This window comes from Pipistrellus kuhlii, unplaced genomic scaffold (assembly GCF_014108245.1).
Source record: "Pipistrellus kuhlii isolate mPipKuh1 unplaced genomic scaffold, mPipKuh1.p scaffold_m20_p_3, whole genome shotgun sequence".
In the NCBI taxonomy this organism is placed as follows: Eukaryota; Metazoa; Chordata; class Mammalia; order Chiroptera; family Vespertilionidae; genus Pipistrellus; species Pipistrellus kuhlii.
The window spans coordinates 11,716,889-11,731,469 of NW_023425529.1; the positions used below are offsets into that span (position 1 = coordinate 11,716,889).

Below are 14,581 nucleotides of genomic sequence, written 5' to 3' on the forward strand. Positions count from 1 at the left end.
TCTGTCTCTACTTAATGTCCACTGCTTGATGGGAAAGAGTTGTATTTATAATTTTCCACTACTAAGTATAGATGTTTTCAAATGTGAAATTTTATATACGAGTGTACAATTTTATATACAAGAGTACATTACTGTAAGTGTAGAGAAGATTGATTTCCCTGCCTCTCACCTCTGGGACTCAATTACATCTTCCTGTATTAATATTTCTGGTATTCGCTTTCTACAGAACACTTTTCTAAGTGCTACTGATGTAGACATGGAATAACATCTGGCCTTACATCACGAGACCTTAGCACCCCTGGTAGGATTGGAGCCAGGAGAAAGAGAGCTAGCACAACTCCAGATGTGTAGTGTCTGCAACACCCACATACCAGATGTTCACCATTGAATCTCTTATTCATTCATCCATTCAGTCTGTCCATTCACTTTGGCCCTATGCTAGGTTCAGAGATGGGGATGCAAAAATGGTCAAGACGTGATCCCTGAATCAAGGAGTTCTACCTACATTTTAAACAGAGATAGATAATGTCAAAAACTAAATCACTGTGAAAATAAAACTACAAAAGCAGGAAGAGCATGTGGGTCAGGGATGGTTTTCTGAATAGGTAGATGATGCTTGAACTGAGTCTCAAAGAATTAATACATATTTTTAGCCAAACAGGGCACTTAGGAAGTCACTTCAGACAAAAGGTACTTCACATGTTCCTATAGATCTAGAGATAGTAAGAAGTGGATGCCTATTCATTCATTCTCTTTCCCTCTCCTTCTCCCTATCCACCTGTCTCTTATGCATGCTTACTTCCCAATATATTAATCCCAAGAGAAACTGTAAAAGACACTTTCCTCAAATTTCTCCAACCCACTCAGTTTCTTTTCTTTTGTAGGATTTATAAAAACATCGGCACTTAATTACTTTCTTATATGTGTATGTATTTTAAATGTATGCTCAAGGAAATTACATATTCCTGGAAGGAAGGAACCTTAGACTCTTTTACATTGTACAATACAAAAGGATGATCTTGAATATACTAGAATCATTTGTGCTTAAAAACACTAGTTGAATTAAATTAGTAATTACTACCAAAATGATTGTTAGAGCTAACTCTCTACTGGGGATTCACATAAGTAGAGATAAAAATGCTAATCACTTTGCCCTAGCCTGTTTGTCTCAGGAATTGGAGCGTCGACCTGCGGACTGAAAAGTCTCTAGTTCAATTCCGATTAAGGGCATATACCTCAGTTACATGCAGGCTTGATCCCAAGCTCTGGTCAAGGCACATGCAGAAAGTAACCAGTTGATATGTCTCTCTTACATTGATGTTTCCCTATCTCTGTCTCTTCCCCTCCCTTCTATTCTTTCTTAAAAAAAAAATCAATGGAAACAATTTCAAGTGAGGATTAAATAAACAACTTAAAATTCTCAGTCACTTTGATGTTTAAGGTAATTTAAAAATCTGAACTGAAAAAAAAAATACAGAAATAAACAAACATAAAAAACCACCACCAAACTATGAGGCTAGAAACTTTTACCTAAAGGCCAATCTATTATTTACTGTGACTGCTGTTCTCTTCCCCCAACCCCCCGACCTCCCAATATTGGTGAAATAGTTCATGGATCATTCCCTTACTGTAGCTATAAAAGGGGTTCTGTAGAATTCTAGCAGAGCTTCAAAATGGGGTTACACGTATCTGTGTATTCCAGACTTTATGGAAATGACTTCTAATGATTTCCTGGGTGTCCCAGGTCACACGTGTGCTATTAACCTGACCATTTGCTGACCGTGTGACATCTGCCCTTTTCTGCCTCTCTTGCTTTAGTTTATGTGGTTGATGGCTCCTGTCACCAAAGCTTGAAGCAATGTCACCAGAACTTACCCACCGTTTTTTCAGTGCTGTTAACACCCACTGAGAGAACCAAGTCTGTTACTAAGGATCGCCAAAGGCTGCTTCAGAGCAAGGGCACTGATGTCTGTGCTACTTGCTACTGGCTATAATGCCCAGTATCTTCCAATCAAGAGAAGCTTAGCCAGTGCCAAGTGAATGTTCTGCCATTGTCACTAAAGCCTGCCAATGTGTGCACCACTGCCAACTGCAGGTGCCCAATGTCGAGAGCACCCATTCTGCAATATGGCACCATCTCTGCTCGCTGATGAAGTTGTTGGTGCCAATTCTGCTGACTTCTTTGTTTTCAATGTCCCATAAATGCTTCATGATATGCTTCTTTTCTAAAGCTTTTTCTTCTTTGGGCATGGCTCCTTGGAGCTGGGCCAAGGGCCAGTCAAAGTGCCTGAAATCTGTTCACAATCATCCTTCCCCTCTCAGCCTGGTCTATTGTCCCTTGAAGCAAATACCTATGCCTTGGCCACTTTCTTTGAGCAGAAGAATCTCCTGTGGCCCAGGATTCTTCACTGAATACAGACCCATTCAAGCTCAAGCTGCCAGCCATCCAAATATTCCTGCATAGGACAGCTGAGCGTAGTTCTGTTTTTGCTGAGATCCATGCCACACAGCTGCAGCTGTCAGCTCATGATTCCCTCTCTGTGTTAGAGAACAGGAACATTCTACTTAATTTTTTATTAATATATATTTTTTAATCATTTCAGAGAGGAAGGGAGAGAGATAGAACATCAGTGATGAGAGACAATCATTGAATGGCTGCCTCCTGTATGCCTCCTAGATGGCCCCAAAACCCAAGCATGTGCTCTGACCAGGAATTGAATTGTGACCTCCTGGTTCATAGGTCAACACTCAACCACTGAATCATTCCAGCCTGCCAGGCAAGAACTGGAACATTTTATAATATTTCATGTCTCAAGAAAGCATCCTAAATCTGATCACTCCTCACCACCTCTGTGCTCGCACCCTGTGCAAACCGTGTCCTCTTTCTCCAGGATTATTTCCACAGTCTCTGAACTGGCCTTCCTGCTCCTACCCTTACCTCCCTGTGAACTGTTCTCAACACAGCAGCTGGAGTGATTTTGCTAAAATGTAAGCCAGATCATGTCACACCTCTACTCAAATTCTTGCACTGACTCCCATTTCCCTCAGAGTCAAAGACTTTACAAGGCTTTCAGAGCTTTACCTTATCTGATTACATCTCTAACCTGCTGCCCACTCCTCTCTGCCTGTACAAGCTGCCCCAACCACATCGATGTCCTTGTTATCCTTGAACTTACATCAAACTCACTCCATTCCGAGACCCTTTGCTCTACACGGTTCTTCCGCTTGGAATTCTCTCCCCTTAGTTGCCAACAGAGCCAATTCACCATCTTCACATCTTTGTTCACATCTTGTCTTCTGGATGAAGCATCTCCTAAGCCCCTATGAATACTGCTCCTTCCTGCCTCCACATACACTCTCCAGCACCTCCAACCCGCATGCCGGATTCTTGACCGACTTATCACCTTTGGATGTAATTTCCTTATTTACGATGTATGTTAATTATTATGTCTCCCCCACTAGAATGTAAGCTCCACAAGGACTGGCACCTGTATATGTTCTGTTCACTGATGCATCTAGGACAGCACTATAATATAGTAGACATGCTATAAGTATTTGTTGAATGAATGGGATGAGTGGATGAATGAATGAATGAATGAATGAGTGAATGAACAGATGAACAGGTTAAGTGGATGGAAGAATGGAAAGGGGTGGCAGTTTCTCATTTTTGTACCTCCTTTACTAATTTTAGGCCACCATGTAAATATCTTTTGTACTGCCCTCCCCAGTCAGGACATAAGTTATTCATCTGTAACCTGCTTACATTGGCTTTATGGCAGATTTATCTGCTTGAAGTGCTTCAGTGGGGGATGTTATTATGTACATGCCTGGAGGCTATGAGAAAGGACATGGTTTTTAAATACCAAATAAATAGAACTGACATTCAGAGCATTCATTACTTCTGAAGATTCAAGAGTGAGGAGATTTTTTTTTTTTTTAGTTGAGACCAAAAAAAATTGCAAACAATTTTCCTGATTGATAGTAGTATTTAAAGTTTCTTTTTAAGAGCAAAGCAGTTTGCTCCCCTGAAGAGCTACATGAATATCAGAAAACATGCACTGTTGGAAGGAAAACGAGACCCTGTGTCATTTTCTAAATAGAGTTCACATCACTGGTAAAGCTTGAGAAATGGGGATGATGGGGAGCAACTTATTCACTTGCAAAAAGACCCCTTCATCTTCAGTCTGAGCTCTCGTTTCATAGAAGACCTTTGCAACAAGGAAATGAATCAAAACAAACAGTGGTATTTAACAAAGGGCTTTCAGGTTGACATTATCTCAATAAAGATTTTAGAAATAAAAATTAAAAGGCACCCAAGTCCATTGAGGCTCAGTTGGTGATGGGGGAAAAAAAAAAAAAAGCCCACAACAAAACAAAACACATGTCCTTTTAAAAGTACCCCTTTACCACAAGCTTCAGAGGAAGGGTCAGTAAAATCCTTTAATAAAATAATTTAAGCCCAAGAGCCATGTGTATGTGTCTTTCCATCCACATCTCACCTGACAGATGACCAGCAGATACTCAGGTGATGCTGTGGACCGCAGTTAGGCTCTGTGCACAGGTGAAGCTGAAAAGACCAGTGCCTGGCTAGCCGTCTGCTCACCGAGCTTGCAAAACCATAAAGAGATTGTTCTTGGAGTTGCTGTTGTTGATGTCATTTTTTAAAAATGTTTTATAGAACATGTTTGTTTGGGGAGCTTCACTCCTTTAACTTGAGGTAAGCCTGGGGCCTTTGCTCAAAGAGGGACCCCCTTCCCTGATGACTGGAGGCTGGGTTAGTCTGGCCAGCGTCTGTTTTGTTCACTACCTGACTCTCCTGTGCTGATCTCCATGCCTCTTGAGAACATTTCTTATCTCTGCATTGCTTGTTGTTTGCTGCTTCCTTTCAGTTTACTCCGTGATATAAGACTTGCAAAAAATTAAGAAAGGCTCAGGTACTCTCTGAGATAGGCCTTCATTTGTTTCCTTTATTTCTAAAATAGAAATCATGGGGTATTAGGAGACAGTGCCTAGTCCAAAACGCTTTACTTTCCCTTTGTTCCCCAAAAATGTAGTACCAACTAATATCCAGGTACTATCTCTTCACTGTTCCTGCCCTGTGCCTAAAGCTGGGAGTTTTCTCTTTGTATTTGCTTAAAATATGTTTTTATTGATTTCAGAGAGAGAAGGGGAGAGGGAGAGAGAGACAGAAACATCAATAATGAGAGAGAATCATTGACCAGTACAGGGGATCAACCCCACAACCACGATTTCTGACCTGGAATCGAACTGTGGCCTCCTGTTCATAGATTGACGCTCAACCACTGAACCACACTGGCCAGGCATGAAAGTTTTCAATTGTCTGAACCCTGTAGGCACCCCAAGTGAGGCTCAGTTCATGGTGAGGAAGAACAGAGAGGTTATTTCTCTCTGCAATTGTAAGTCCGTAGCAACACCCAAACACAATTAACTTACCTCGGACAGTTTAGGTTTCCTCCCTGTTCTCTCTTAGAAATTGTATCCATGACAGAGTCTGATCCTAAACAAAGGGGCTTCAAGAAGCAGATTTGTAAATGTTACTTGTTTCCCTCCCTTGCTGCAGAGACCCAACGCAGAGACCTTATCACAGCTTGCTTGTCAACAATAGCCACAGTGTACTAATCCATTCAATTCTCTCAGAAAGGATATCGTTACATGGAATAGCCAGGGTCTCAGACTTCATAAAGGACGTTTTCCCCAAGATCACCTAAAACCCCTCACAAATGAGATGATGTGTGCGGAAACGCTTTGGGGTCTTTAAAGTCTCATATGGTTATTAGGTGATGTTCTTATCAATAATAGTCCTATCCCTTTTTGCAGACACGTCTCTCCCTGCAAAGTTGCACTGCATTAACATTTAGCTGGTGATGGGTAGACTTCTTTCTGCGGCCCTGTGGTCAGTGGATTTGCCTTCCCCGTTTATGTTCAATCCGTCTTTTAAGAGCCACTCTTGAAATAGCACAGCGATGTCTAAGCCCAGGTCTCAAAGCCTGTATGAGATTTGATCCTCACAGGACTGGATAGACCTGCAGTTGGACTCAGCAGCACACTGGCTGCTAGCACTGCTTGTCCTGGTTCATTTTCAGGGCAACTGTTAGTCCAAGTCTTGGGTAGCAGCAGGACAGAGCAGCAAAGGCTAGAACAAGGAGCAGGAATAGAGGGAGGTACTCGGCAATATCAGCTGTCTGTTATCACAAAAGTCACATCAGGGAGTCTGAGAGTGTGAAATACATCCAGAGTATAAAGAGAAGCCACGGTACTGTAGCTTTCTAGGCAAGTTTAAGGAGCTGAGTCTGGTACAGCAGGGCTGTTGCACAGGTTTACATAAATGATAGGTTTGTGTGTTTATATCTAGGGGTGGCAAGCTACGTGGATGGCTGTCCTTGCTTACATAAGGACCTCTGCCTGGTCCCATAAAAGGATCCAGCTATCACCAAGTCCCAGCTCAGCAGCTTCTGGATCTTCACAGCTGTTTTCACAGAAAGATTCCTAACCCCAAAGTTAGCGCCAACTATGCCTCTTGCATTATATTTCCAAGAAAGACTAGCAAAAAGCCCTCCACCCCACCCCAATCTCCATTACATTCTTGGGTTCTTATTCCTTTATATCTCTGACCTTCTTCAAGCCTGAGTCCTCATTTCTCACCCCTTCCATGCCTTTACCATATACCTTCTAACATCTTCCTCTTTTTCTTCTTCTTCCCGTATGAATGAACTGAAGAGAATAGTATAGAGAACACTGCTACTTCCCCATCTTTAACTCCCACCCAAATCCAGCACAGCCTAGCTTCTGGGCTCTTCCCAGTCAGGTCCTAGCGATTAATTTGCCAGATCCTAAAAACACCTCTCCTTCCTCATCTCATTATACCTCTCTATAGCATTTCCTCATGGCTCACCATACCCTCTTTCCTCCCCTTCTCATCTTGATCATTCCTTTTCTTGGCCTGCTGGGTATAATTCTTACCTTTTGCTTATTCATTGGCAGTGTTGGTTCACCCTAAGGCCATTTATCTTCTCATACTATATAATTACCCCCTGCAGCCTCATTCGTGATTTCAGTTCCCACTTATGATAAAATAAGTTAAAAACTGAGATTTATTGAGTGCTTCCCTGTGCCGTGTACTCTGCTAAACTCTCATTATTTCATTGATTACCCATGACAATACTCAGAGGTAAGTATCCTTTTTGTCTCTCACATTACTATTCAGAAAATGGATGCTTAGGATAGTTGAATAATTTACCCAATGCCACACAGCTAATGAGTGGAGAAACCAAGACTCCCACTTGTACTGCTGATGATCCCCAAAGTTACATGTCTCCTCAGACTCTCCCCCAAATGTAACATGATATTCCAAGTATCATTAATTTCACTTGTCTCAAAATTATTAATGCCATCTCAGTCTGTGCTCTTTTCTTTATCAGCTGGTAATACCACCATGTACCCAGGTGTACAAGTTTGAATGTTGATGTTTTCCTACACTTTTCCCTCTTATCCTTTGTTTAGTTGTCACAAAGGGATGATGACATGGTTAACAGAAAGATGCCAACACACACAGTTAAAGAAAATGAAGTTTCTTTACCAGCAATGGATGTGGAAACTTGTGGCTACACAAAGCAAGAGACAATGCAATGTACTGTCAAATAGAAATGTGGCCTTCCTTTAAATATTATACATAAAATTACCTTGTTTTCAATTCTGTTTGTATTAAAGAAAAGGCTAAGCTGCTGAAATACAGACATCTATAATATAGTGGTTTAAAGAATAGAGCATTTTAATTCTACCAAGCATTCAAAGAAGATTTAATACCTACCCTTCTCAAACTCTTCCAAAAAATCGAAGAGGAGGGAACACTTCCTAACTCATTTTGAAAGGCCAACATTACTATGATACCAAAAGCAAACAAGAACAACACAAAGAAGAAAATTACAGGCTAATATCACTGATGAACAGAGATGTAAAAATCCTCAACAAAATATTAGTAAATTGAATACAACAATACATTAAAAGAATCATATTCCAAGATCAAATGGAATGTATTCTGAACTATCCATGTATAGATGGTTCAATATCTGCAAATCAATCAATGTGATATACCATGTTAACAAAATGAAGGATAAAACTCATACAATAATTTCAATAGATGCAGACAAAGCATTTGACAGTATTCATTATCCATTTATGATAAATAAAAACTCTCAATAAAATCCCTATAGAAGGAAAGTACCTCAAAACAATAAAGGTTATATAGGACAAATGACTTGTTGTTCCACACAGCTAACATACTCAATGATGAAAAACTGAAATATTTTCTTCTAAGATCAGGATGCCCACTCTTCTTGTCTTTATTCAGCATAGTATTGGAAGTCCTAACCAGAGTAATTAGATAAGAGAAAAAAATAAAAGACACCCAGATTGGCAAATAAGAAGTAAAACAGTCAATTCTTGTGGATAGGATGATTTTGTATCTACAAAACCCTAAAGACTCCACCAGAAAAAAATATTAGAAATAATAAAAAATACAATAAAGTTGCAGGGTACAAAACAATATATAAAAAAAACTCTTGTTTCTATACAGTGATGACAAAAAGAAATTAAGAAAGCAATTCCATTTACAACCACAACAAAAAGAATAAAATCCCCAGGAATAAATTTAATCGAGGAGTGAAAGATCTGTTCAGTGAAAACTGTAGGGCATTGTTGAAAGAAAGTGAAGATGACACAAAGAAATAAAGACATTTCATTCCTGATCTTTATTGAACTAGGGTAGATTCCAAGCTTTGGATAAGATTTAGGGTTGCCCCATCAGTCTTCATCTTTCTCCTGGACCTGTGGTTTTGCAACCACTCGGCACTTGTTATTCTTTTAGAAGAGTCTAAGAATACAAAAGGATGAGTAGATCAGAGGAGCACAGAGGCCTGATGTATAACTGCCACATTGGCACTACTACTTATTCCATTGTCCACGCAAGTACATGGCAAACATCAATGGGATGGAGAATTTACTCCAGCCACCAGCAGGGTACAATGCAGAAACCTTGGCAAAGAGCACAGGGGCATAGTTCTAACACAGGAAGAAGGCAGAGCATTGAGAACAAAAACTCAATCTACTTGAGTGGCCTTGTAAGAAATATTTCTGAACAATAATTGTTATCTGGAAGAAGAAGGAGTATAAAGAGGTAAGTAGACATAAACTCTTTCTAAAACAAAATGAAAAAGGAAAGGAGGAGAAATGGATGAGAGAGGAAAGAGGAGTTCTGATTGAAAGTTGAAAAAATTAGCAGCCAACAGGCTCAGTATTACTTGGAAATAAACATGGGTCTAATTTAAGGCAGTGGAGAGGAAAGAGAACTAAGAAAAACTGAAGACCTGGTATATTCAAAACACTCTGCTAGGCAATGTCTATACCCTATACCATATAATTCTCACTGTAACACTTGGGGTAGGCACTACTGTCAGAATCCAAAGTCCCTTTTAGAAGGAGAGAATTGAACTGAGAAGCATTTTAAAATCGAATTTGTAAAATTTGTTGGCCTAACTATATAAGATGGTAAGTAAAACAGAATGAGAAAAGATGCCTCCTAAGCATCGACCTATCAGTGGTGTGATGCTTTTCTGTTAACTTATATGGGAAACACAGAGGGAGGCCAGTCTGTGAGTTGAGGGAGATAAATTTGTTTTTACTTGTGTTGGTGATAGCTATAGGACATCTATGTGAAATAGCCTACAAACAAATGATTGCAAATTTGTATCTTTGAGCACAAAAAGGGAAGCCAGTCCTGGAGAAACATCCCAGAAATAAAGGTAAAAGCATTTCAAGCATGGGAAATGAGATTAGCAAAGATATGAATGTGTCTTGCACAGTTCATGTTCATGGGACAGTGGCAAGTTAACATACTGTTTAGACATACACACGTGTCTAATCATATGTATTAAGCTGCACATAGCAGAGTAGTGTGAGATTAGGTTGAAAACATAAGTTTGTACCTGAGCGCAGCTGTCCTTAGAATGTTGGAATAAGACATTTGGGCTTTTATCAAGGAGGAAACACTATAGGTTTTTGTGCAGAGGTTGACTTAAGAGCCTGGGTTTTTGAAAGAGTGATGCAGCAGCAGGTTACAAGATGGAGCAAAGGTGGGGGGCCAAGTGGAAAGCAATTGCATTAGTTTTTGTAAATGCTCATGAGAACTTAAACAGGGTAGTGGTCGGTTTCATGAATAACTGACAACAATACCTCCCTGCCAGGCTGTTAATTTCACCTCCACTGAGTTTTTCTTCCTTCTTTTCCCTTCTCTGGTTATTTTCTCATGTCAACTGGGACAGCCAGGGAGTTTCTGGGGTTGGGGTGTTGGTTCAAGTTAGCAGAGTTGGTTCAACCACCTCTTGGTCCTGGAGAACACACTTAGCCCAATATTTTTGTAGCTCTCTCCAGAATATGAAGGTACTTCATACTTTTGAGCCTCTGCTTTGGGTCCTAGTATCCAATTTTACACCTACATAACCCTGAGCAGTTATTTACATTGGTAGCTACTTTGGAATACACACCGAGCTAAGTGTTACCCAAGCATACATTTAATGAGTAGCTTAAAAGGATTAGTCCATGTAAAAGTGATATACAAAAGCCAGATGCAATTCAGACTCTCATGCAAATAATAAATTACACTGTGACTTCAAAATAGGAGACATTTAAACCTCAAAATTGAAAATAGAGTGGGGAGGGAAACAATGGGAAACAGGAAAGGAGAAAAGGTAACTTTAAGATGGAGTAAGGAGCATCTTAAAAATGAGAACACTGCATAGTGACAGAAAGCCTAACATGTTTAAGATTAAAATCCGAAACCCTGACGCCCAGGCTAATCTTTTCTCTGCTCACAAATCAGTCATATAGATTTCCATTAATATTTATCTCCTGGAGTCTGAAGGAAGAGGAAAATCTATTTTGTATGCTGCCCTGTTTTGCTGTTTCCATCACAAATTCACTGTAGGATCGCAACAAGTTGATGCAGTACCACCTGTCCTTAGTAGCGGAAGTATCAGATATATACAGTGTGGCCTGTGAAGCAACACACATCTTGGAAGTGAGTTCCTTCAACAACCACAAACTCAACTAAAATTGCAGATGAAAGCTAAAGGACTGGAATAATCCATACAGAATTTTACACCCAGAAGTGTCTCTTGTGGAAATTATTTTCACATTCTAATTGAAAGTCAGAAATGTTATGCTGTTGTCACACTTCTTTGTTCTCCTAGCCTAAAGTAAAAAAAAATAATAATAATTAATTTAATTAAATCTGTATATAGCTGATGAAAAATAGAAACCTATCTGCCAGCAAGTTTTCTGTTCATGTTTGACATATTGTGAAGTCAACATAGAACACGTGGTCTTTAAACACTCAAAAGCCTTTTCTCCAGTACATTTGCAATGCCTACCTCACATGTCTTTTTATATATATATTGTCTTGATTTTTTACAGAGAGAAAGAAAGAGGGTTACAGAGTTAGAAACATCGATGATGAGAGATCATCATCGATCAGCTGCCTCTTGCACACCCCCTACTGGGGATGTACCTGCAACCAAGGTACATGCTCTTGACCGGAATTGAAACTGGGACCTTTCAGTCTGCAGGCTGACTCTCTATCCACTGAGCCAAACTGGTTTCGGCTACCACATGTCTTGCATACAGATAAATTCCTTTGGATGTTTAAGGCAAGTCATACAGTATTTTCACATGCTTTGATGTTGTACATATGAGAAGTATCATCTACACTTTGGGAATGCGATCCCTTTTGCCTTCAGCATTGCATTTAATGTTGCATGACTGACATCACTTGAAAGTCCATCCGACAGAATGCCAATAATGTCTATCACAGAAGTTTGACATATTTAGTTCATTCAAATATGGAGGTGATGTAGCAGCTAAATTGGGGAAAGCGTGGGGTACGTTTTTTAAAATGAATTCAGCGTGAAGATTATGAGTGAATTAAAATTGTGCATAAAATGTTTCCGTTTTCTTCATCCCCTTACCCAGAAAAATCGCTTGCTTCCTATCAGATAAATTTCCAGGTGGCAATAGGCATTCTATTTGGGGGACACAAAGTATACAGATTAAATTAATCTTAATTCATGTTTCTTAATTGCAGATGAGACCCATTGGCCATGATGGCTACCATCCCACCTCTGTCGCTGAGTGGCTGGATTCCATCGAACTAGGTGACTACACCAAAGCCTTTCTAATCAATGGCTACACATCGATGGACCTGTTGAAAAAAATCTGGGATGTTGAGCTTATTAATGTAAGTTGGTCTCTTAAAGATGCCTTAGTCATTCAACCCTTGATAAATGAAGTTCTTATTGCACCCGAGTAATTTTTTTCTTTCTTTATAAATGTTCAGACATCCAAGGATTTACAGACATGCCTTCTGGTTTTAAATATACATCTCTCTTGGCTCCAGTCAAGCTCCACAGGCACGGTCTTTTGCAGTTTTGAGGTGGGAACTAAAAGGACTCTCAGGGTGTTTTGTATTATCTAAAAAAAACTTTCCAAGCACTTTTGGATTTTCCAATGTAGGAAATTTTGTCAGTTTAGGGTATGGATGTGATAACAAATTATCTCCTATTTTGATCTTTGCTCAAATTTATTGCTAAAGAGGAAAGTTGTAATTTTTAGTTGTATATTATGATTCTTTGACTCTACTCCTTAATTGCATTATAAGAGACTGCTTTTGTTCTTACTAAGTAGGCTGCTGTAATATCAAAATTTTATTTTCCACAGCTTATATCTAATTCTGTATTCAGACACATGGCAGAGGGTTTCTATAAAAATTGGCCAGCATATGTTGCCATGTATTTGAGTCCAAAGAGATCGCCTGAATGTGCACAGATATTTTTGTTACTGACACTTCTCTCATTTTTTTACTACAGTTTCACTTCTAATAGCATAAAGGGATGACAGAGATTTTTTAAAAAGATATTGTATAATGATCATGTCTTTGCATTACATTTAGAATCACAAACATTTCTTCTTTAAAGTGAATGTGAAATCATTTACTCTTTTAAAGGATTTATTAGATTTAAGCTCTATAGTCTAATAACTAAAAACATATTCAGAAGGTGAGAAGTCAAGCAGGTGAATTTCTGCTGGTTCAAAAGTGCTCTGTTCTACTCTCTATGCCACTTTGTCTCCAAAAGTCTGGTCTCTACATAATACACGTCACTAACTATGTTAAGTGATGGCCATTAGTAGTGACTGGTTATTTTTTGCTTTTAAATGTCCTAAAAATAATACCTTTACTGGAACATCTCATAAAAACTGTTCTTTAATCTAAAACACACACACACACACACACACACACACACACACACACTAAAAAGCACTTTCAATGGATAAATTCTTTGCTCCTCCTAATTTGCCATCTTTTCTTAGCTTTCTGTGCTCATCCCTCACAAAAGCGATCATTATGTCAGAAGAAACTTACTAACTAAAAGCCTCTGGTTAATTTTGCTCTTAGTCTTTTGGCTGCATCAAGCAGGTTTCAGTTCTCCACTGAGAACTCAATACTCATCTTAACTGCTACTCTTAGCCACTTGTTAAAGGGGTACCTTCCATAGATCAAACAAGCATCCTTCCAATTAAGTTGCATTCTAGCCAACAATATAATTGAAAAATATCTCTACGGAGCATCTTCTGAATAATGTTGCTCCCCACTGAAGAACAGACATGATAGATAACACAGGAGTCACTCGCCTAACAGGCTTTAGTAGCAATCCCTCATTTAAAAAAAAATGGGTTCCAATAGGACTTGACTATAAAATGTCAAGTATGAAGCAAGTATCATTGAAGCAAGTCTATATTCTCTCAAAATCCAAATGCTGAGAATAGTGTTTTGGACCCAAACCTTCCTCAATGCTGGAGATACCAGTGGACCAGAGGCCCATGGTCAGTCCCTGTGGCTAGGCATTATGGACAGCTACAATGACTGCAGGGTCATTGGTATCAGAGGTTTACCACCAGGGTGAGAGACTGATCCACCACCATCCACAGGGCCAGCCAGCCCTGAGTTGGGACTGTCTCTTTAAGGGTTTTCCCTTTAGCTGCATTTCCTGTAACACAATCTGACTTTGATCTGGAGAGCAGAAGTGCCCATCACAAGCGTTGTATCAGAATCAGAAAGCAAGGTCACTGTGACTGAGACCTTGAGACTGAATCTCTCCAGCCTAGAGTATAGCATCTGTATCTAACACCAGTCTTTCTCCTTGTTTCATTTAAATTAATTTATTGGCCTTAAAATAAATTGTTAAAACTTAAATTTCCTTGTGACATCTTTACAGGCAAGTTTGCACTCTTGATGAGGAGGCTTTGCAAGTCATTTATCTTAGGAGATATACCGCTTATGGACAAATGCTGTTTAGTACTGGGAAGTCAGAGAACAAAATGTTTGTATCCATGAGAGCTGCTGTAAGAGTCGTACTTTGGGTGGCTTGGGGTTGTTGGCTTACAAAGCTTTTGACTGGTCTCAGAGTCAAGACTTTTATTTGTCCCAACTAATGAGGGAAGGCATCCACATATA

The 14,581-nt window shown here is 39.5% G+C and overlaps 1 protein-coding gene across 13 annotated transcripts in view; it reads left to right on the forward strand.

The window, feature by feature from the left end:
- ANKS1B (ankyrin repeat and sterile alpha motif domain containing 1B) overlaps positions 1-14,581 on the forward strand; it is a 757,254-nt gene that overhangs the window by 509,854 nt on the left and 232,819 nt on the right. For all 13 annotated transcript variants that reach the window (XM_036456619.2, XM_036456625.2, XM_036456621.2 and 10 more), the window contains one exon: positions 12,155-12,307. In XM_036456619.2, the coding sequence (XP_036312512.1) occupies positions 12,155-12,307 (153 nt within the window). The remainder of the gene's footprint in view (positions 1-12,154; positions 12,308-14,581) is intronic.